The sequence below is a fragment of the Bos indicus genome, chromosome 11, assembly GCF_029378745.1.
Source record: "Bos indicus isolate NIAB-ARS_2022 breed Sahiwal x Tharparkar chromosome 11, NIAB-ARS_B.indTharparkar_mat_pri_1.0, whole genome shotgun sequence".
NCBI lineage: Eukaryota > Metazoa > Chordata > Mammalia > Artiodactyla > Bovidae > Bos > Bos indicus.
In genome coordinates, this window is record NC_091770.1 from 43,483,881 (window position 1) to 43,507,752 (window position 23,872).

The window sequence follows — 23,872 nt, forward strand, 5'->3', positions numbered from 1 at the left end:
CCAGTCCATCGTTCCATGTCTGGTTCTAACTTCTTGTCCTACAAACAGATTTCTCAGAAGACAGGTGAGGTGGTCTGATATTTCAGTATCTTTAAGAGTTTTCCACAGTTTGTTGTGATCCACACAGCCAAAGGCTTTAGCATAGTCATTGAAGCAGAAGTAGATGTTTTTCTGGAATTCCTTTGCTTTCTCCACGATCCAACAAATGTTGGCAATTTGATCTCTGGTTCCTCTGAATTTTCTAAACCCACCTTGAACATCTGAAAGTTCTTGGTTCACATACTACTGGAGCCTGGTTTGAAGGATTTGGAGCGGAATCTTACTAGCATGTGAAATGAGTGCATTTGTACAGTCATTTGAACATTCTTTGGAATTGCCCTTCTTTGGGATTGAATCTGGGTTCAAATGTTCTGATTAATGTATGTATATGTATTCTGTTCAGCAGCTACAGTGTTTGTGCTTGGTACCCACAGTGCCCAATATGAGGATTCATGTCTTTATTTCAGGAAAACTCTCACCAATCCTGTTTTTAAATATTGTGTGAGCACTATTCTTTCCCATCTCTTCTAGAATTCCTATTAAACATATCAGGGGTAGTTCTGCTATAAGTAATGGTATCTGATTTTCTGTGCTTTGGACTATAGACACAGCTATTCTTTAGTTGACAGGAGGTCTAGAGATATGCTAACTCAACACTGTCATCAGGGGACCTACATTTTTTTTGGCTTCCTTTTTGTGTCAGCTTTCTGACAGTTTCAGTCATCCCTGTCTTACTCTTGCTCCCTCAAAAGGAATCTCTTTTTTTGTTCTGGCTGCTTTCAAGATTACCACCCCCCCCCCCCGCCCTTTTTTTTCCCAGCAGTTATACTTTGTTGAGCTTTAATATATTTTTAATTATATTATTTTTGATGGGATTCATAGATAACTTGAATCTGCCTTGATGTCTTTCATTGATTTTAGGAAAGGCTCAAGCATTACCTCTTTAAATATCACTTCTGCTCATCATCTTTTCACTTCTCTGGCTCTAATTATATATATACAGTCTATTTTTCACTATACTCTCCATGTCTTACACTCTTTTCTATATGTGTCCTTTTGTTACTCATGCTTCATTCTGGGTATTTTCTTCTGAGCACTCTTCTAGTCCACTGCTATTTTTCTTTCAGTCATCTAATCTGATACTAAATGAGTCAGTCATTGAGTTCATAGTTTTAGGTACTGTATTTTTTTTTTTTTTTTAGTTTTAGAATTTTCATTTGATCCAGCTTTAGAGTTTCTATTCCCTGCTGAAATTCCTAGTCTTGCCTTTTTTTTTTTTTTCTTGAGTATTTGTGGCATAGTTGTTTAAAGTCTCTGCCTCATAATTCCATTATCTGAATATATATCATTTTTATTGTCTAACATCACTCTTTTTTTTTTTAACATGTAGTTTTGTCATATCAGAGGCTCAATTATTTTTCAGTGAGAGCTGGACATTATATATAGACAATGTAAGGCGACTTGAGGCCTAGGATGGTCTCTTCCCACAGAGGGTTTTACTTTTGACAGGCCCCTTGGGCCACTAGCAGTCCAGGGTCATTTTAATAATTTCAAATTTGGACTAATTTGAAATTGTGGTTTTTCAGTTTCTACCTGGACTAGTCTATTTCTTGTTAACCTTTTCCCCCTTACTCCTAGCGTATGACCTTTTAAGGTCCCAGTCTGAAGTGTGGGCATTACCTTGTCCCTCCTCTTTGGGCTTCTGAACTCTAGTTTTTGTCTCCTTAGCTCAGAGAAGCTTTAAAAAGTTCTGCTCAGCTTCTCATACTGTCAGCCATCTCTGGAACTGGCCCCCATCCCTTGAGAAACATCTAAAATGGGCTCTCTAGCTTTTTAATTGTTTTCTGTGGAAGGGTTGATCTGGTTACTTAGAATGCCATTACTTGAAGTAGAATTCCCCAAGTTCTATATTTCTCCTCTGTTCCTTATTGTACAACAACTAATTTTCTTTTTGCCTCATAGTTACAAGATTCCTTGTGTCTGTGGGCATTGTGTATAAGAGTTCTAATGAAATTTTTCATACTTACATGTTTTTTTCACTTTTTATTTTACAGATGTTATAACTTTATTTATGTCTTTGACTTTTTTAATCAATTCAATCTCTAATTCTTATTCTCATCTCTGACCATTCTAAACATATTTAAAATCTTTGTCGTTATATAAACTTAGTTTTTCCTTGAATGACCTTTAATTCTTATTGTTGATTTTTGTTACTTTGGTGTCCTAGTGTTTTCATTTCTTCTTGTGTATAGTTTTGAATATTTTTAATGTGACCATTTTGAGTAGGAATTTGTGAGTTCTGTTGTCTCACCTTTCCCTTCTACATTCAGTACTCTGTGCCTGGTAGGTTTCTTTGCCGCTTCTACCTCCCTCTCAGCACCCACTCCCCATGTAAGAATTTGGTATAAAAATGGTAGCTTACATTAAGGATATCACAGATTAAGTCACTGAGTCAGTTGTTAACTTGTTTCATTTCCTGGGTTTGAGGCTTTATCAGAATCTCCCCTTGCAATGCTTTATCAGAGTCTCTCCACCTGCAATGCAGGAAACCCTGGTTCAATTCCCGGGTCGGGAAGATCTGCTGGAGAAGGAATAGGCTACCCACTCCAGTATTCTTGGGCTTCCCTTGTGGCTCAGTTGGTAAAGAATCCACCTGCAATGCGGGAGACCTGGATTTCAGTCCCTGGGTTGGGAAAATCCCCTGGAGAAAAGAAAGGCTACCCACTCCAATATTCTAGCCTAGAGAATGGGTCACAAAGAGTCGGACACGACTGAGCGACTTTCACTTTCTTTCCCCCTTCTTAGTTTCGTAACTTTCTAAAACTTGTAATCTGTTGTTAGCAAATTTTCTAATCATTTTTACCACTGTAAGCACATTTTTATGAACCAAGGTGGCTCTTCCTAGGGCCTAGCTTCAGTGAAGTAGTTTCATTTCAGTGGAACACTTACACACTGAGCTGCTTCATCCAAACCTGGATGTACTACACTATTGGTAGTCCACTGACCCTTTTTAGTTTTGTTTCTTTTTTTTATGATGTGATTCAGTCTGAGGTAAACAACTTCCCTGATGATTTATGCTTGCCAAAACCTTTAGATCAGACCTTTAGATGCATACTTTAGTTTGACTGGAAATACAGAAGATGGGGTACAAGTTAAACAACATTTAGGGGAAATAAAGTTCAGAATGTGGGACATTCATTGAGGAAACTGGCTGGACTCTTCTGAAAGTCCAAGACGTTGTTTTCTTTAGATGAGAATAAGGACACAACCAACCAACCAAATGCAATGTGTGAGACGTAATTGAATTTTTGTCTCCCCCGCCCCCCGAAAAATAAACAAGACATTTTGACTTTTACAACTCAATGGTAAAGACTAACGACCTATTTTTTTTTAATGGGCACAGTATGTGAATAGACATTTCTCCAAGGAAGATATAAAACTGGTCAGTAAGCATATGAAAAGAGACTCTATCATTAACCATTAGGGAAATGCAAATCAAATACACAGTGACATACCATTTCACACTCACTAGGATGGCTTTAGTAAAAAATGGCGGGTAATGACAGGTGTTGACAGAATGTAGAGAAATTGAAACCCTCATGCACCGCTGGTGAGCATGGAAAATGGTACAGTTGCCTTGGAAAACAATTTGGCAGTTCTCAGAAAGGTTAAACACAGTGTTACCATATGACCCAGGAATATCATTCTAATCATAATAGCCCCGAGGTGGAAACAACCAATCTATGGATAAATGTAATTCAGTAATAAAAAGGAATCATGAAATTAAAAGATACTTACTCGTTGGAAGGAAAGTTATGACCAACCTAGACAGCATCTTAAAAAGCAGAGACGTTACTTTGCCAGCAAAGGTCTGTCTAGTCAAGGCTATGGTTTTTCCAGTGGTCATGTATGGATGTGAGAGTTGGACTGCGAAGAACGCTGAGCGCCAAAGAATTGATGCTTTTAAACTGTGGTATTGGAAAAGACTCTTGAGAGTCCCTTGGACTGCAAGGAGGTCCAACCAACCTATCCTAAAGGAGATCAGCCCTGGGTGTTCACTGGAAGGACTGATGTTGAAGCTGAAACTCCAGTACTTTGGCAACCTGATGCGAAGAGCTGACTGGTTGGAAAAGACCTTGCTGCTGGGAAAGATTGAGGGCAGGAGGAGAAAAGGACAATAGAGGATGAGATGGTTGGATGGCATCACTGACTTAATGCATATGAGTTTGGGTAAACTCTGGGAGTTGGTGATGGACAGGGAGGCTTGGCGTGCTGCAGTCCATAGGGTCGGACACTACCGAGCTGAACTGAAGGTGCTAATACGTTCTACAGCATGGATGAACCTTCAAAACATTAAGTGAAAGAAGCCAGTCACAAAATGGTAGATATTGTATGTTTCATTTACAGTAGATCCTCCTTATTTGCAGATTCCCTATTTACAAACTCTCCTACTCACTGAAATTTATTTGTAAGTCTGAAATCAGTTACTTGAGATATTTTCATAATCTTTTCAGACACACAGAGCAGTGAAATATCTGAGTCATCTGTTTGCTGAGGCTAAACAGAACACAACACTCTGGCTTCTTGTTTCAGCTCACATACTGTAAACAGGTGTCTTTCAAAATCTATTAAGTGCCAGCCACATTTTTCACATTTTTGTTGATTTCACAGTCTTAAACTGACCCATAAGCATAGTACCAAAGTGCTATCTAGTATTCTTAGGAAGCTTTTATGGAAAAAATATTAGTATTAGATAAACTTTGTTCAGACTTGAGTTGTTGTACTTTAGGCCAGGAGTTCATTATTAATGAGTCAACAATAAAAGTAGTTATATAAGAGAAACGTACAAGTATAAAGCAAGTATCTGTGTTGATCAGATGAAATGTTTTGACCAGAAGCTTGAAGGAACCTAACTTGTTGTTTCCTTCTTGAGCAGTGTTTGGTACTTGCTAATTCAGTGCTTTCAGCTTTATGGGAACACAAGTATGACAGATAACAAGGATCAACTATATAGGAAATGTCCAAAGAAAGCAAACCTATAGCCACAGACAGTAGATTAGTGATTACCCAGGATTAGAGGAGAGTAAGAAACAGGGAGTGACTGCTAATGAATATGGGATTTCTATTTGGGATGATGAAAATTTCCTGAAATTGCATACAGTGATAGTTGTACACCTCTGTGAATATATGAAAAATCTTGCTTTTTACACTTTAAATGGGTGAATTTTATGGTATAAGAATTATATATCAATAAAGCTATTTAGACAAAGATAATTGAGAGTAATGGATATATTTTGAATTATCAATTGAGTAACGGAGAATATGGATTTGTTAATTTTCAAAGATGGGAAAACAGTATTACTGTTTTGTATGAAATATCTTTGTTGTTAGGAAATGCCCGCAGAGATATTTGGGAGTAATTTATTTGGTCTGCAAGTTAATTTCAAACAGTTCAAGAATTTTTAAAAGACTGTAGAGCGAGAAAGAGAAAGCAAGTGTGGCAAAATGATAGCAGTTATTGAATCTAGATGGAAGGTATGTGGTTATTCATTGTACTTTTCTTTCATGCTCTTTTTTTTTTTTTCTTTCCTGTTTGAAACTTTTCAAGATAAAAAACTGGGTGGGGGAGACTTTTTGCACTTTCAGCACTATGGAAAAATCTTTTATTCATCTAACCATAGGCTTCTTTAGTTATGCTTGTTGTAACATAAAGCAAAACCATATATACCCACCGAATGTATCTGTGTATGCCAGAAACAGAGACCATTAAAACCAAAGAAGAGGGAATTCCCTGATGGTCCAGTGGTCAGGACTCTAAATGCTCACTGCTGAGGGCCCAGTTTCAGTCCCTGATTGGGGAACTAAAATCCCACAGTCCAAGTAGGGCAGCCAAAAACAGCAACAAAGAAGAGTAAGAGGAATATACTACATTTCATATGTAGTATATGAAATCTTTTTATTATCAAATGTCTAAATTTAATTCCCTATGTTTTTTTTAAGTTAGATAGTCATCACAATTTATGGAACAATACAAGGATATATAAAGAAAATCTATATTAATAGTCTGTGTGATACATGTGTATTAAATACTTATTAATGAAAGACTCCACATAGAGTCTGTGTGTGTGCACATGTACTCAGTTTGGTTTTAACGCAGGCAGATTCTTTACCACTGAGCCACCTGCTAAACCCTATAAGTGTTTGTATCAGTATCTATTTATCTGCTAAGCTCTATAGTAGGTGATGGAGAAGCAAGGAGAACTCCTGTGCCTTTGAGGAGCTCACTGTTTACAGGAAGAGTCAGATGCATAAATAAATGTAAGATACTGTAGAATCCACCTGCCAATGCAGAAGATGCAGGTTTGATCCCTGGGTTGGGAAGATCCCCTGGAAAAGGAAATGGCAATCCACTCTAATATATTCTTGCCTGGGAAGTCCCATGGACAGAGGAGCCTGTCCATGGGGGTTGCAAAAGAGTCATATGCAACTTAGCGACTAAACAGCAACAACTGTATAAAATATGGATAAAGAATTATAGGAAGAACTTTTGATGATGGCAGAATAAGTAATTCAGGGGAAAAAAAGTAATTGAGGACAAGTTGAAAGGTAAGCAGAATATAAAAACATCTGCTAGAAGGCATTTTAGAGCAAAAAAGAAAATAAAGATTTATGGAGCTCAGATTCAGGAAAGCTGAAAATTCATAAAGGTGAACATGGCCTTTGGATGCAGTTTTTCCGTATAAGCTTCTGCTGATTTCAGAAATAGTAGCATAGATAATGAAGCTAGTTGAATAGCACTTTTTTGAAGCATGGTTGGAATTCAGATGCCCTGCAAGAGGAGATATTGATAAATTACCCATGCATTTATGTTAGACCCTGAAAAGATAACATCTAGCTATAAGGATATAAAAGAAGTAGACAGGCCCTTATAGAAACAGAAGCCCAGCTTCAAATCATCAATTCCTGAAATTAAATTAAGGACATTATGAATTGATAGTAGCCTTAGAAGCATGCCTGAACCAAACTAAAGGATAGTTCAGAAAACACTATCCAGGTATATACTACTGTATATTACATAGATAAACAACAACAAGGAACTACTGTATAGCACAGGGAACTACATTCACTATCTTGTAATAACCTATAATAGAAAAAAATCTGGAAAAGAATGTATATGTTCAGTTATGTATATGTATATGCACTTATTTTGTTGTTGTTCAGTCAGTCAGTCGTGTCTGACTCTTGTGACTCCATGAACTGCAGCACACCAGACTTCCCTGTCCTTATTATCTCTCAGAGTTTGCTCAAACTCATGTGCATTGAGTTGGTGATGTCATCCAACCATCTCATCCTCTGTCATCCCCTTCTCCTCTTGCCGTCAATCTTTCCCAGCATCAGGGTCTTTTCCAGTGAGTCAGCTCTTCCCATCAGGTAGCCATAGTATTGGAGCTTCATTTTCAGCATCAGTCCTTCCAATGAATATTCAGGGTTGATTTCCTTTAGGATTTGACTGATTTGATCTCCTTGCTATCCAAGGGACTTTGAAGAGTCTTCTCCAGCACCACAGTTTGAAAGCATTGATTCTGCAGTGCTCAGCCTTCTTTATGGCCCAACTGTCACATCCATACATGACTACTGGAAAAACCATAGCTTTGACTGTACATGTATATATATAGCTGAATCACTTTGCTGTATACCTGCAACTAACAAAACATTGTAAATCAACTACATTTCAACTTTTAAAAAGAATATCTAGAATGAAACATATGTGGAGAAAGAGAACATCATCCAGAATCTCAAATTATTGCTACAATAATGATTGCTGATGCACAGAAAAATCAAATAGACCCGGAGAACATTATACAACATAAATGTTAGCTAAGTAAACAGCTAGGGGAAAAAAGATTCATAGGGACTCTAGATATTGGCATTATCAAAGAGACTCTATTTTTTTAAATTATAAATTTATTTTAATTGGAGGCTAATTACTTTACAATATTGTATTGGTTTTCCCATACATTGACATGAATCCGCCATGGGTGTACATGTGTTCCCCATCCAGAACCCCCCTCCCACCTCCCTCCCCATCCCATCCCTTTGGGTCATCCCAGTGCACCAGCCCCGAGCACCCTGTATCATGCATTGAACCTGGACTGGCAGTTCATTTCACATATGATAATATACATGTTTCAGTGCCATTCTCCCAAGTCATCCCACCCTCTCCCTCTCCCACAGAATCCAAAAGACTGTTCTATACATCTGTGTCTCAAAGAGACTTTAAATTTTGTTTAATATGTTGACGTCAGTAAAAGAAGAATTTTGACAGAGAATTGGAAACTATTAAAAAAGGAAAGGAATTTCTAGAACAAAAATAATAATCAAGACTGAGAACTTGTTGGGTTAGAAACTGATTAGACACCACAGGTGTGTTCTGTAGCTACTGAGAATCTATGGGCTGGATGCTATTTTTCAAACTATGTAGTAGCAGTCCACAACAAGATAGGAAATTTGTACCAGCATGTAGAACACATTGACCCTAAACACATCATTTAGTTCAACAGGCATTTAAAAAAATTTTTATTGGAATATAATTGATTTACAGTGTCATGTTAGTTTCAAATGTACAAGAAGTGAATCAATTATACATATACAAGTATCCACTGTTTTAGATTCTTTTCCCATATAGGCCATTACAGGGTACTGAGTAGAGTTCCCTGTGCTATACAGTAGGTTCTTATTAGTTACCGATTTTATATATATATTAGGTTGGTGCAAAAGTAATTCTGGTTTTTGCATTGTTGAAATTTGCCATTTGATATTGGAACCACCAGGCTTCCCAGGTGGTGCCAGTGGTAAAAAATCCACTTGCCAGTTCGGGAGATGCTAGAGATGCGGGTTTGATCCCTGGGTCAGGAATATCCACCACTTGGAACCACCACTGCACTGTATATTCCTTAAAAATAGAAAAGGAACTACTAGATCTATAACCTATAGCAAACATGATAATTGGCAGTGCCATCTTAAAAATTTTCCCTTTGAGACTGGGAATGAGACTAGGATGCCTTCTATCATTCCATTTATTCAAGATTGTACTGCAAGTCCTAGATGCAATGCCTTAGTAATCAAAGCTATAAGAATTGAAAAAAGGAAGAAATAACCTATTGTTATTCACATACAATATGACCACAGATATTTAAGATTCTAGAAAATACAAAAGAATCCAAAATAAGGCTGCTAGATATAAGGACTATATATTTTAATCAATTATTTCTATATAACAGCAACAAAGTGAAATTTTAGACAGACATCATTTACAATAACATCAAAACCCCCCAAATATATAGAAGTAAATCTAAAGAAAGACCTCCACACAGTAAACTATAAAACACTGAGACTTGGTGGTTATTTAAAAGAAATTATTGAGAAAAATCTTTAAAACATAAGTAAATGGAGTATATGTTATAATCTTAAGTTTAAACTCAGTATTTTGGAGATGTTGACTACCTCAAATTAATCTATAATTTAGTGTAATCCCAAATCAGAATCTCAATAGGGCTTTTGCAAGGAGAGCAATATAGTACTTCAAGCTCTGATTCTAAAATATATCTGGATATTCAGTGGGTCAGCTAGCCAAGACACTGCTGAAGATGAAGAATATTGTGGGAAGAGTTGTTTTATTGGCTATTAAGAACTATTATAAAACTACCGTAGTTAAGATAGTGCCATTTTAGGTGTAAGGATGGATAGATACCAAGTTGTAACTAACTCTGAGAAATGGACATATGTCTTTAAAAGAAACCCCAGGTTAAAGATACTACTACTAATGCAAGCACAAGTAAACAAGAAAAAGAGTTTTTAGTCAGCCATTTTATCTTACCCAGTTTCTTCTTAACAGATTCTAAGCATTTGGATATTACAGATTATTCCTTACTCTTGAAACTCTTTAGAGGAACCTATTTACTAGATTTAGTAGGCTCAGATCATGAACTCCTTATTGCCAAATTCAGACTGAAATTGAAGAAAGTGGAGAAAACCACTAGACCATTCAGGTATGACCTAAATCAAATCTCTTATGACTACAGTGGAAGTGAGAAATAGATTTAAGGGACTAGATCTGATAGCGTGCCTGATGAACTATGGATGGAGGTTTGTGACATTGTACAGGAGACAGGAATCAAGACCATCCCCAAGAAAAAGAAATGCAAAAAAGCAAAATGGCTGTCTGAGGAGGCCTTACAAATAGCTGTGAAAAGAAGGGAAGCGAAAAGCAGAGGAGAAAAGGAAAGATATACCCATTTGAATGAAGAGTTCCAAAGAATAGCAAGGAGAGATAAGAAAGCCTTCCTCAGCGATCAATTCAAAGAAATAGAGGGAAACAATAGAATGGGAAAGACTAGAGATCTCTTCAAGAAAATTAGAGATATCAAGGAAATATTTCATGCAAAGATGGGCTCAATAAAGGACAGAAATGGTAGGGACCTAACAGAAAAGGAAAGTGAAGTCACTCAGTCATGTCCAACTCCTTTGCGACCCCATGGGCTGTAGCCTACCAGGCTCTTCAGTCCATGGCATTTTCCAGGCAAGAGTACTGGAATGGGTCGCCATTTCTTTCTCCAGGGGATCTTCCCAAAACAGGGATTGAACCCGGGTCTCCCGCATTGCAGGCAGACGCTTTACCGTCTGAGCCACCAGGGAAGCAGAAGATATTAAGAAGAGGTGGCAAGAAGACATAGAAGAACTGTACAAAAAAGATCTTCATGACCTAGATAATCATGATGGTGTGATCACTCAGACATCCTGGAATGTGAAGTCAAGTGGGCCTTAGGAGGCATCACTACAAACAAAGCTAGTAGAGGTGATGGAATTCCAGTTGAGCTATTTCAAATCCTGAAAGATGATACTGTGAAAGTGCTTCACTCAATATGCCAGCAAATTTGGAAAACTCAGCAGTGGCCACAGGACTGGAAAAGGTCAGTTTTCATTCCAATCCCAAAGAAAGGCAATGCCAAAGAATGCTCAAACTATCACACAGTTGCACTCATCTCACATGCTAGTAAAGTAATGCTCAAAATTCTCCAAGCCAGGCTTCAGCAATATGTGAACCGTGAACTTCCAGATGTTCAAGCTGGTTTTAGAAAAGGCAGAGGAACCAGAGATCAAATTGCCAACATCCGCTGGATCATGGAAAAAGCAAGAGAGTTCCAGAAAAACATCTATTTCTGCTTTCTTGACTATGCCAAAGCCTTTGACTGTGTGGATCACAATAAACTGTGGAAAATTCTGAAAGAGATGGGAATACCAGACCACCTGACCTGCCTCCTGAGAAATCTGTATGCAAGGCAGGAAGCAACAGTTAGAACTGGACATGGAACAACAGACTGGTTCCAAATAGGAAAAGGAGTATGTCAAGGCTATATATTGTCACCCTACTTATCTAACTTATATGCAGAGTACATCATGAGAAACCCTAGGCTAGAGGAAGCACAAGCTGGAATCAAGATTGCTGGGAGAAATATCAATCTCAGATATGCAGATGACACCACCCTTATGGCAGAAAGTGAAGAAGAACTAAAGAGCCTCTTGATAAAAGTAAAAGAGGAGAGTAAAAAAGCTGGATTAAAGCTCAACATTCAGAAAACTGAGATCATGGCGTTTGGTCCCATCACTTCATGGAAAATAGATGGAGAAACAGTGGAAACAGTGACTGACTATTTTTCTGGGCTCCAAAATCACTGCAGATGGTGATTGCAGCCATGAAATTAAAAGACGCTTACTCCTTGGAAGGGAAGTTATGACCAACCTAGATAGCATATTCAAAAGCAGAGATATTACTTTGCCAACAAAGGTTCGTGTAGTCAAGGCTTTGGTTTTTCCTGTGGTCATGTATGGATGTGAGAGTTGGACTGTGAAGAAGGCTGAGCGCAGAAGAATTGATGCTTTTGTACTGTGGTGTTGGAGAAGCCTCTTGAGAGTCCCTTAGACTGTGAGGAGATCCAACCAGTCTATCCTAAAGGAGATTAGTCCTGGATGTTCACTGGAAGGACTGATGTTGAAGTTGAAACTCCAATACTTTGGCTACCTGATGTGAAGAGCTGACTCATTGGAAAAGACACTGGGAAAGATTGAGGGCAGGAGGAGAAGGGGACGACAGAGGATGAGATGGTTGGATGGCATCACCGACTCAATGGACATGGGTTTTGGTGGACTCCGGGAGTTGGTGATGGACAGGGAGGCCTGGCGTGCTGTGGTTCATGGGATTGCAAAGAGTCGGACATGACTGAGTGACTGAACTGAACTGAACTCAATAGAATCATAATACTGTTTATATAGCAAGTTTAGTAGTTACTTTGAATGAATTTATTGTGTGCTTAAGTTACAATTTTGAATCTTTTTTGGTTTTAGATCTGCTGAATTGGGTCCTACATTATTGACAAGACCTGGACAGCCAACACTTACCAGAGTGCCACCACCCATTCTTCCAAGGCCATCACAGCAGACAGGAAGCGGCAATTTGAACACTTTCAGACCTGCTTACAGTTCATTTTCTTCTGGATATGGTGCCTATGGAAATTCATTTTATGGAAGCTATAGCCCTTATAGTTATGGATATAACGGGCTGGGCTATAACCGCCTTCGTATAGATGATCTTCCACCTAGTAGATTCGTTCAGCAAGCTGAAGAAAGCAGCAGAGGTGCATTTCAGTCCATTGAAAGTATTGTGCATGCATTTGCCTCTGTCAGCATGATGATGGATGCTACTTTTTCAGCTGTCTATAACAGTTTCAGAGCTGTATTGGATGTAGCAAACCACTTTTCCCGATTAAAAATACACTTCACAAAGGTTTTTTCAGCTTTTGCATTAGTTAGGACTATAAGGTATCTTTATAGACGGTTACAGTGGATGATAGGTTTAAGAAGAGGCTTGGAGAATGAGGACCTATGGGCAGAAAGTGAAGGAACTGTGGCTTGCCTTGGTGCTGAGGACAGAGCAGCTAACTCAGCAAAATCTTGGCCAATATTCTTATTCTTTGCTGTTATCCTTGGTGGTCCTTACCTCATCTGGAAACTGCTATCTACTCACAGTGATGAAGTAACAGGTAAGAATAATAGAATGGGTTTAACAACCATGTAACAAGGATTTCCCTGGTGGTCCAGCAGTTAAGACTTCACCTTCCAACGTAGAGGGTGTGGGTTCAATCCCTGGTCAGAGAGCTATGATCCCACATACCTCACAGCCAGAAAACCAAAACATCCAAACAGAAGTAATGCTAAATTCAATAAAGACTTTTAAGAAATGGTATACATGAAAACAAAAAATACTATATATAAGTCTTAAATTTCAATAATAGATTAGTTAGCTTTTTTATATTCATTTGTATTTAATCTTTTGATTGAGTTATTTTTTTTTTCAGTTAAGAACTTCAAAACTGGAAGAGGAACATACAGCAAAAACAGACTTGTTGATTTATTCTTTGTTAGTTCAGTTTAACAGCACACATTACTTAACTACTGTTCACAGAGTACTAAACTTGATGCTGTAGAAGATACAGAGATAACATAGGGAATTAAATCCCTTATCCTTTTTAAAACGTACTGAGAGAGAAGTGAGACACATATATAGGTAATTGTAGTGAGGCATAAAGAGTGTAAGGAGTATGACAGTCGGTGAGAAACATAAGGTTTATGGAACCTTTTTTATATGCAAGACACTGTGCTAAGTATTTTGAGTACTTTACTCATTTAATTCTTAAAACAATCCTAAGAGGAATTATTCTCATTTTATAAGTGATAGAACTGAAGTTCAAAGAAGTTACTTGCTCAGGGTCACATCTTTAATAAGCCAGAACCAAAACCAAAATGAGGCATCTTTGACTGTTAAGCCCCTACTCTGTCAACTGATACAGAATATTATCTCAATTTAGAATTGAAGCTGACATTTTTTGACTATTTGTATCTAGAAAGAAGTAGCATCTAAGTTAGATTTTGGAAAGACAGATACTGTTCCATCAGTTATGTAGGAAAAAAACAAGACTGTGAAGCAGATGGAAAAGCTTGAACAAAAGTATATAGGCAGGAACTATAAGAATTGTTCATCAACTGTCCTATAATATTAGATAGAAGGATACTGGGAAGTAAAGCTGAGAAATTATATTGGAACCTAGAAATGGACGATCTTAATTTCCACGGAGAGGAGTCAAAAGATGAAGCCTCCTGTAAGAGAGTAGGAGAGGATACGATCCAAGACAGGTGAAAAGGAGAGGTGATTTTTTAATCTGAGGCCAGAGAGGGAGCATGTGTCCATTAGTAAAGTTTTATTAGAACACAGCCACATTCATTCATGTGCATTTTATTATGGCTGCTTATGTACTGAAAGACCAGAGTTGAGTAGTTTATAACAGAGACTCTATGTTTGTTGGCACTCTTGTTGCCTTGCACTTGTTCTACACACTGCATATCTCAGTATTATAACTTGACGATGTATTGAGTGTGACATGTATTGTTAAACTGCAGTACATATTTTTTATTATGAGTGCAGAGATACCTCATGAGAAAAGAACAGTGAAGTGTACTTTGAATGTCACACTTTGAAGGTACAGTATTGTCTGGATTATTCTAGTATTAGGTGGCAAAGCATTGCATTTGTTACGCAGTGACAACATAGCTATGTTAAAGTGATACAATATACATCACCATTCCCAGACTGAGCACTCATCACAGTATTCCCAACTGACAGGAAGTCAACAGTCAGAAAAATCAGAAAATTCAAAATGGGATATCTCATCAGAGCAGAATTCCCTCACCTGTAAACAGGGTGGGGGAGAAGGAACAAACAAAGAAAAAATAAGCCTTCAGTCAAAGTAAGTTTCTGAGAGGCTTCTTTGTCAGATTAGCAAGGAAATCTGTTTACCACTGGTTATTGCAACAACCAAGGAAATATGTTCAGAGAAAGTAAACTTGTTTGAGACTATTAACATTTCAGGGAGAACAGTTTCTGGAAGAGTATTTGAAACAACAGCAATAGTCATTTTAAAACTAGGCAAATGGATTTACTTGGCTTGAATGGATTTACCTGGCTCATGAGGACCCAATAGATACTGATACTGTTTGGTAGTTTATTGGAAGAGTCCTGTTGAATTTGAAATGATTGAAGGTGTTGCCTCTGTGAACAGACTGCAGGGAACAACTACAGATGAGTATTTTCAAAGCAGTTGGAAAACATACTAATCCAACCCAACTTGAAGTTACATCTACAGAGATGTATTGTAACTAATGGTAAAAATTTGTGTGTAACAGAAGACTGGGCAGGACAAAATTTACAGAATTTTGAAAATACAGTTTTTAAAGCTGATAGTTATTTATAGTATTCTTCATCAGCAGGTACACTGCATAAAATATTTGAATTTATCATATCTTATTGAACTAGTAATGTCAAAGATGAACTTCAGTCACTCTTGTGGACATAACTGTTATCAGTTCTGTGAATTTTTATTAGGAGAAGACACTGAAGATACTGACTTGCCCTACCATACAGCAGTGAGATGACTGAGCAGTCAGTGGTTAAATTTTATTACTGTTTTGGGAGGATCAAGGCCAAGATTGAAATTTTTCTGAAAAACAAGAATCACCATGAGCCACTATTAGAAAACACTAAGTGGCTTTGGAAATCAGTCTTTGCTGCAGACTTGGTAATCTTCTTAATGAGTTCAACCTAAAACTGTAAGGCAAAATAGCATTGGAGTAAAGTCACTTTGACAACAACTAATATCATTTGAATCACAAGTAATGTCACATTGCTTTTATACATCATAGATTGTCAAAAGTTAATGAAACAAGATTTCCATTCCTACATAAATTTGCAGCAGTTATACTTTTCTGTGTCATTCTGCAATTCAGAGGTGTTTTTGGACCTCCATACAAGAGAAGGCAATGGCACCCCACTCCAGTACTCTTGCCTGGAAAATCCCATGGATGGAGGAGTCTGGTAGGCTACAGTCCATGGGGTCGCTAAGAGTCGGACACGACTGAGCGACTTCACTTTCACTTTTCACTTTCATGTATTGGAGAAGGAAATGGCAACCCACTCTAGTGTTCTTGCCTGGATAATCCCAGGGACAGGGAAGCCTGGTGGGCTGCCGTCTCTGGGGTTGCACAGAGTCGGACACAACTGAAGCGACTTAGCAGCAGCAGCATGCAAGTGTGTAGGAAATGTCCATATTTCAGAACCCATTTAACTGCCTTGAAGACCTTCCATTTAATCTTCATCTGAAAGTGATTAGTTTTTAATGAAATGACATGTTAAAAGGTTAATATCAGAATTTAACTATTCTATGCGTTTCACCTTCTTAGGAGAATATGCTTATTAAAATCCCATATTCAGTGGATTGGTATTAGAATTTGGCAATACATATCTTTGTGAAAAAACATTTTCAAAATGAGATACCTTAAATCTCATTAAAAATTAGTGTCAACAGATGTATATTCGCAATTGATAATAGATGATAGAAAATATTATCTTTGAACCCCAAATTAAATGAAATATTATCCTACCCCAAAAAGATTCCACTCTTTACAATAGACCTATATTACAAAAAAAGAACTCAATTATTATATTTTGAATTTTTCATAAAATTTATGGAAAAATTTTTTCTGTCATTATATAAGAAACTACACAACATGTTCAATTTTGCCTCATGGCCTACAAAGCTTAAAATATTCCCTATCAAAATTATTTTACTCTATAAAAAAAAATTGCCTACCCCTGGCTTAAAATAAGGAAACTAGAATTTGGAACTTAAAAGGAAAAAGTTTATAAAAAATATTGAACATATTGTTGATCTTACATAGTGTTAATTGTGGAAATTACTTTGTGGGACAGCTTTTCTCTTGGCAAATAAATTTATATAGTTTGCAAACCACAGCCACTGGAATATCTTTTTTTTTAACTTCCATTCATGGGGTCACAAAGAGTCGGACACGACTGAGCAACTGAACTGAACCTAATCTTAATTCTTAATTTGGTTTATAGACAATACCAACTGGGCAAGTGGTGAGGATGACCATGTAGTTGCTAGAGCAGAATATGATTTTGTTGCCGTATCTGAAGAAGAAATTTCTTTCCGTGCTGGTGATATGCTGAACTTAGCTCTCAAAGGTAAGAAAACATGAATAAATGGGAATTATCTGTGCACTTTTAGAATTTGTAAACGTATTGAAAACTGCATTAAAGCATCATGGGGGACAAAAAGGATCTTGGTCACTGTTAGTTAACTCAGAGGTAGTTACTAGAATTTATTTTTGTCAGTGTAAACCTTTGAAATCTGGGGGAATGGGAGAGAAATGTCCCAGCAAAGTTGTTCCTGTATTTCACTGAGATAAGGAAAGATTTTGTTTATATGATCTCTTCTAAACTTAAAACATTTGAGTTCCAAGTTAATTACCAACCCAAAAACATGAGGTAAGCACTAAATGTAATGAACCTAACAAACCAAAGTAATTGCCTGGCATCATCTAAAACATCCCTGTTGGTCTTTTGTTGCTGATACTAGTGTTGTTTTTTTACTTGAATCATGTTTGCCTTAGAGACTTCAACATGAATATTTAGGAATTACTGTCATAAAGTATTAAAGAACCTCAGCAAGAAATTTATAGACATTCAGGTTAATTTTCAGACCAGGTTGCTAATAATTTTTAATGGCTCTAAACAAAATGGCCTTTTCCTTCACTTTTCCCCAGTAACGATGATCAGAAGTTTTGCAGATTTACAAAAAAAAAAAAAATGATTTTTTGTATGTGTGCATTTGTAGGGATTCAGTTTTGCTATGAAAAGTTACATTTTGTTGGTAAAGATACTAGTAACAATAATAAGAATGGTCATTTATGGACTGCTTAGTATTTACTAGGGAGAATTCCCTGGCAGTCCAGTGGTTAGAACTCAGTGCTCTAAACTGCCTAGAGCCCGCTAACTGCAGAGTGGTCAAAAAAAGAAAAAAATAAATGTACTAGACACTGTACGTATTTCATTTAAACCTTATAATAATGCTGGGAAGTAAGTACTGTAATTATTCCTGGCTTACACATGAGAAAACTGAAACTCAGAATGAGTGAGTTGTCCAGTGTTACCTAAAATGTAATGGAGATAGACTGTGAACCTAGATTTATCTGACTTCAGAACCTGTATTTTAATCACTTTGGCTGTTTTCCATGTGATCTGTTAATGGAAACTGCCATTTTATTGGTGTCAGTCACTCTTTACATAAGGAAGAAATATCTTCGGTGTTCAAATCATTAGTTTGATTTGGTAACTAGTTGAAAATCTTGGATCAAATTTGCTAAATCTCTGCCTCATCTCTTCACACACAAAACCCAGGCTTCCAAGAAAAAATTTTAAATAATAAAATGTAAATTTAAGAAAAATTTTGGCTATTAAGTATTATATTCATGTTTTTCTTCTAGTCAAAATAGTGATTTACTTAGATTTCAAAAGAATTCTTTCTTTTTAAGATTTATTGTTAGAGGAAAATACAGATAATTAGTTTTAATAAATTAAATTAAAAGTAAAGATCAAATGTGGATTCTTCCAATTATAATATTCCAGAAAATTTTTATATCTCAGATTATTCTTCAACTAATAGTGCCTTTTAACACTATGGCTTTGCTTCTTTACTTTATTCATTGCTAACATAGATATGTTAGGGCATTTAGAACAAAGTCAGTCACAGACATGGTTAATTTAACTTTTTTTCCTTTTTATTATACAGAAACATGAAAATGCCATATTATGCCAGATTTACAGTTTTGAACTAAAACTTAAACAGCTTTTTAAAGACGTAAATAAAAATAGCACAACATTGTAAAGCAACTATACTTCAATAAATTTTCTTTTTAAATAGGTGAGAGTATTTATATAATCTTTTCTACTTTAAGCTTAGAGTATTAACTTTTTGTTATGTGGCTGTAAGTAACTGAGGTCTTCAATTTTTGTCCACCTTGGATTAAAATTAACATTCATTGTCCTTCAGGATTGTGAATTGCAATCACATAGAATGGATTTTTTTTAATTTCAGCGAAAAATACATAAAGAAAGCTGGCTTATATAAATGAATGTATCTATTTTCTATACTCACTCTAACTTATCAAGAAGTAGTGAGATACTCATTCCTTAAATTTCAATTTAAAATATGAAAGACATTGATGTTAATTTTCAGCTGTTGAGAGAACTGAATTTTTTTTCTTTATGAATGCACCAACTGACATAAACTTTATGTTCTTCAAGGCTGAAAAAATTTTTCATAAATATAAAATTTAAAATGTTATAAGAAGGGATCCTAGAATTGAGCCTAGTCATCTTGATTTTAAATATTCATATGCACTATTTATTTATGAGTATACTATATTATGTAAGTATAACACAGATTTTAACATTTTACTATCAATATTCTGTTGAACCCTCAAAGTATGTTATAATTACAAGGCTGTCTTTTCTTCCATCAGAGCAACAACCCAGAGTACGTGGTTGGCTTCTGGCCAGTCTTGATGGTCAAACAACAGGACTTATACCTGCTAATTATGTCAAAATTCTTGGTAAAAGAAGAGGTAGAAAAACAGTGGAATCCAGTAGAATTTCCAAGCAGCAACAGTCTTTTACCAACACAACACTAATTAAAGGAGCCACAGCTGCTGATTCTTTGGATGACCAGGAAGCTGCCTTTGAATCTGTTTTTGTTGAAACGAATAAGGTTCCGGTTGCATCTGATTCCACTGGGAAAAATGGAGATAAACAAGATCTTTGATAACTTTCATTGTTTGCCTGAAGTTGAACTATAGAGTACTTTTTAAAAATTTCTTCTTACAAAGAAATTAATCTGCAATCCAATGAAAACATTTGTTAATGACTATTTAAGATGTTTTGCTGCTAGAAATTATTAAAGTTGTACACTAGTATGTTGGTCTAGTGACCTGGTTATGTTTTACGAGTTATTGGACCATGAGGATATTTGTTTAGCCTAGATTATAAGATTATGGAGACTATCATTTTCATCTTATTTGAAACCCTGTGTTTCTCTTGAAAGAGATTGATGAACTGTAGAATACACAGTTTGCTACAGTAGGGATCACTAATACATTTTAAAATTCTAGTTTAATTGACTTGGAATCCTCAGGAATTGAGTGACAGCATGAGAACAGGCTAATTTTTCTACAACTTTAAATAAACTGAATAATAAAAATTTTCTGATGTGTATTACATCCAGTATTGGGTTTGCTTTAGGCAGTAGTAAAATGTTTTCACCCAACAACAATTAATGCTATTATGTTTTATTGTATTTTTGAAAATTTTATCTTAGAAAGGTTGCTAAAAGCATTGTGAAGGAAATGGTTCCAGGGTGATAGTTAGCCCGAATAGTTTTCCTTGCTAGTAAAAAGGCTATAATTTATCTTTCTTACAGATTGCTTCCTTTTCTTTAGAGGGTCATACGACTTTTTATATGTGTGACTAGTTTTCATCCTGGGTGAATTAGAATTCTTAATCTGAAAGATTTACTTTGTTTTTCTCCAGCCTAGACTCAAGTTCTTTAAGTTTGCAACTCAATTCTAGCAGTAATGGTTTTAAATCTTTTCACAGAGTCTCTGCTTCTGCCTATTAAAATTATTTTTTAAATTCATATTCAGGCTGTTCTTTAAACATTGAGAGTGTGTTACATTGGGTACATATTTCTTTTAGGTTCAGTTTTTACTACTGAGACTATAAATAAAATGGCTGAATTGCCATTTAGAATATGATAATATTATTTGACTTGTTTAGGAATGATTTTAGGTACAGTTAAATTTCAGTACACTGAATATTTCCCCACAAAATTGGAAAATTCATATACTTGCTATTATATTACAAAAATAATATCAGTTATACAGAGTATGAAAATACATTACAGATATTGTTGAAAACTTGAAATTATTTGACAAAGACTTTGATCTTTTTCTTATAGAGTTTATGTTCAACAACTAAGTAATTCTGGAATAATTCAAACTAAAACATTAGGAACCAAGTATATGTATAATCAACATAGAATTTTACTAAATACTTCTTGGGAACCTCTCTTTTGTGACAATATAGTAAGTAATGTATCATTTAAAATACAATGTTGACCCCATGCAGAAAAAAGTAATAAAATAGTAAAATTGTTACCTAGACGTATTTTTCTAACACCTAGTTCTTCAAACCTTCAAGTTGAGGAGATTAAGTTCCTTATATACTATTTTCCATTTGTATTCTACAGTTAGAGGTTTTGCTTTGCTTTGTTAGAAAGTCATTTATGGAAATTTTGTTCTTGAAACAAATTTTGTATAAGACAAATTATTAAATTTGATGTTGAGACATCTAAATTGAATGCAAGTAGAGGTGAAATTTTGAGTTGGTGCTATTTAGATTAGAAAAGGGGTCTTTATGATTGCCATTAAAGATGTATAGGGACAAGAGTATAGCACAAAATAAATGAAAAAAACAATTTGACTTTTCTTATGGTTTTTTGTTTGTTTGTTTAAGAATGCTAAATTGCAACATACATTTTATGTACATTGTTTATGTCTAAAAATTCCTTTTATAATAAGAATCTAGAAAAGGAATTTAGGAATAAGCAGAGAAATTTTGTAACCTTTCTTATCATGACAGTTTTAGGTTTCAATATTGTTATTTTTAGAAACTTATTTAAGGACTGCTGCTTTGTAGAAATTACAAACAAACAAAAATATTACAATAATCACAAGTTACAACAATAAAACAGGTTTCATTTAAATTTTTTTCTGATTGTAGTTTATCAGTATAGAAAGGAAAAAGGTAAGCTTTATAAATTTTCATGTTTTAACATTTTATTTAGGTATTTGATTTAGTCTATCAGTGTGTCATATATTTACTTGAATACTGATGTCCTTTATCTTGTGCTAAGAACAAATGTTAAATGCAGTTAACATTTTATTTTTAATAGATTGTGAAGTTATTGGACAAATAAAAATATATTAAACTTGATTGACATTTTCTGAAGACAAACTGTTAACTCTTTACAGGATTGCAATTAATGTAAAAGTCTGATTTTCATCATATCATTGTGTATATTAGCTACTGCAGATCCATGTGTCTTTTCTATTTACTTGTGATTAAAGAAAATATTGAATTTACACTTATATAAAACTTACCTTTAAGATGAGTTAACTCATTATTGACTGGGGAATTTTTGAAGAAACTAACGCCTATGGCCAACAGTTTTTATTTCTGCCACCCAAAAGTTAATTCTGTTATTTCACTAGCACTCTTTGGGTTATTACACTCAGTAGTTATACCTGACACACCTGTAAAGTCTCCAGCCCAGTGAGTTTCATTTTCACTTTCTGTATCAGAATCCATCACTCAGGTTTTTCGTCTTTTTTTTTTTTTTCTTTTTTCTGTCAGAATCAGAACTGTATTCTGAAGAACTATCATCTTCTGAGACACTAGTATATATGTCCCTTACACAATCAGAGAAAGTATCTACATAAAATTCACTGAAAAATGCTTCTTCCACAAAATTTCATGATGCATCATTTTTGAAAATTTTATGAAATAAACTTGCATTTAAAATATACACAAGGTTGGAACAAAAACCCAACAGAGCAAAATGGGAATGATAATGACAATCATAAGTTGTATAATAAGCCATTGATCAATTTTAAGCTCTAACAACTTTGCACAGTGCTGCTGATTATATCACTTTGATACGTCTCCAGTCAATAATGTATTACAATAAGACCTCATAAAATAAATAAATTTCTATTAAAAAAAAAAAAAGACCTCAGATCTAGGTTTTGGGAGACCTAGATTCTAGTCTGGACAATACTTACTATGAGATTTACTTACTGTAAGATTATTTTTCAGTTTCCTCATTGATAACATTGGTGATAGCTGCTATATCTACCTCACATAAGAGTGCTTTTTTAAAAAAATATAAATCAAAAGAGATTATGGCAGCTATATATTTTGTGATTTTTTTCCATGTTTATTTAAACTTTTCACATCCTGTTCAAATGGCACAAGGTATTATATCAATCTCAAATTTCACATTCACACATAATTAAAAGTTGAAATTAGTTCACTAGTACTTATAACTTTGCCTGAAATGTAATTTTAAATTATTTTGCTGAATACCTGAACAGCCCAGAAAAATGCAGTGGAATATTTATTCAACACAAAGAAATTTTGTTTTTTAAGCATTGCCTTGAAGTTGTTTTTATGTAGGTTATCTCATTTGGGAGAAGGAACTGTTTCTTTTAAATTAAGACAGCTAAGTCATGAATCCTCTGGAGTACTTACTATATTATGCCCTATGAATAGTTTTTCACATTTAAAGTGGTAATGTTTTAAGTATTCTAACCTAACAGTGTTTCTCTCCTCATATAAATTGTCTTGTTTTCTAAGAATTTCACATGCTCAGAATTGACTCATTGATTACACTCTAATAATGACACCAGTATCATTGGTCTAGAAAATCTGTAGTTTTGTTCTGCTTCATTTTACCCTAATACTTTTTTTCATCTGCTGCCTGCAATTCCATACTCTCCACTCTCTTCTGTATTTAATGTTTATCCTTCCAAGCCATCTTCTAAATTTTTCACATATTTCTTTAAAAAACTGTATGATAACATTTATTTTGTATAACTTTTCAATTTTATATAAGAGATATTATGGTATAAAACTCATTTTCTAACTTTCATAAAACATTTGGATTTTAGGAACTATTCGTCTTACTGTATATAACATGGTTTCTGATGCATATTATTCTGTTATATTCACATACTATAGCTTATCTTT

The 23,872-nt window shown here is 35.3% G+C and overlaps 1 protein-coding gene across 1 annotated transcript in view; it reads left to right on the top strand.

The window, feature by feature from the left end:
• The window catches only part of PEX13 (peroxisomal biogenesis factor 13), a 33,043-nt gene extending 10,820 nt beyond the window's left edge, over positions 1 to 22,223 (top strand). Inside the window, exons 2-4 of the mRNA XM_019970207.2 lie at positions 12,442 to 13,136; positions 17,066 to 17,191; positions 19,531 to 22,223. Of these exons, the coding sequence (XP_019825766.2) occupies positions 12,442 to 13,136; positions 17,066 to 17,191; positions 19,531 to 19,829 (1,120 nt within the window). The 3' untranslated portion in view covers positions 19,830 to 22,223. The remainder of the gene's footprint in view (positions 1 to 12,441; positions 13,137 to 17,065; positions 17,192 to 19,530) is intronic.
• The last annotated feature ends 1,649 nt before the right edge of the window (positions 22,224 to 23,872 follow it).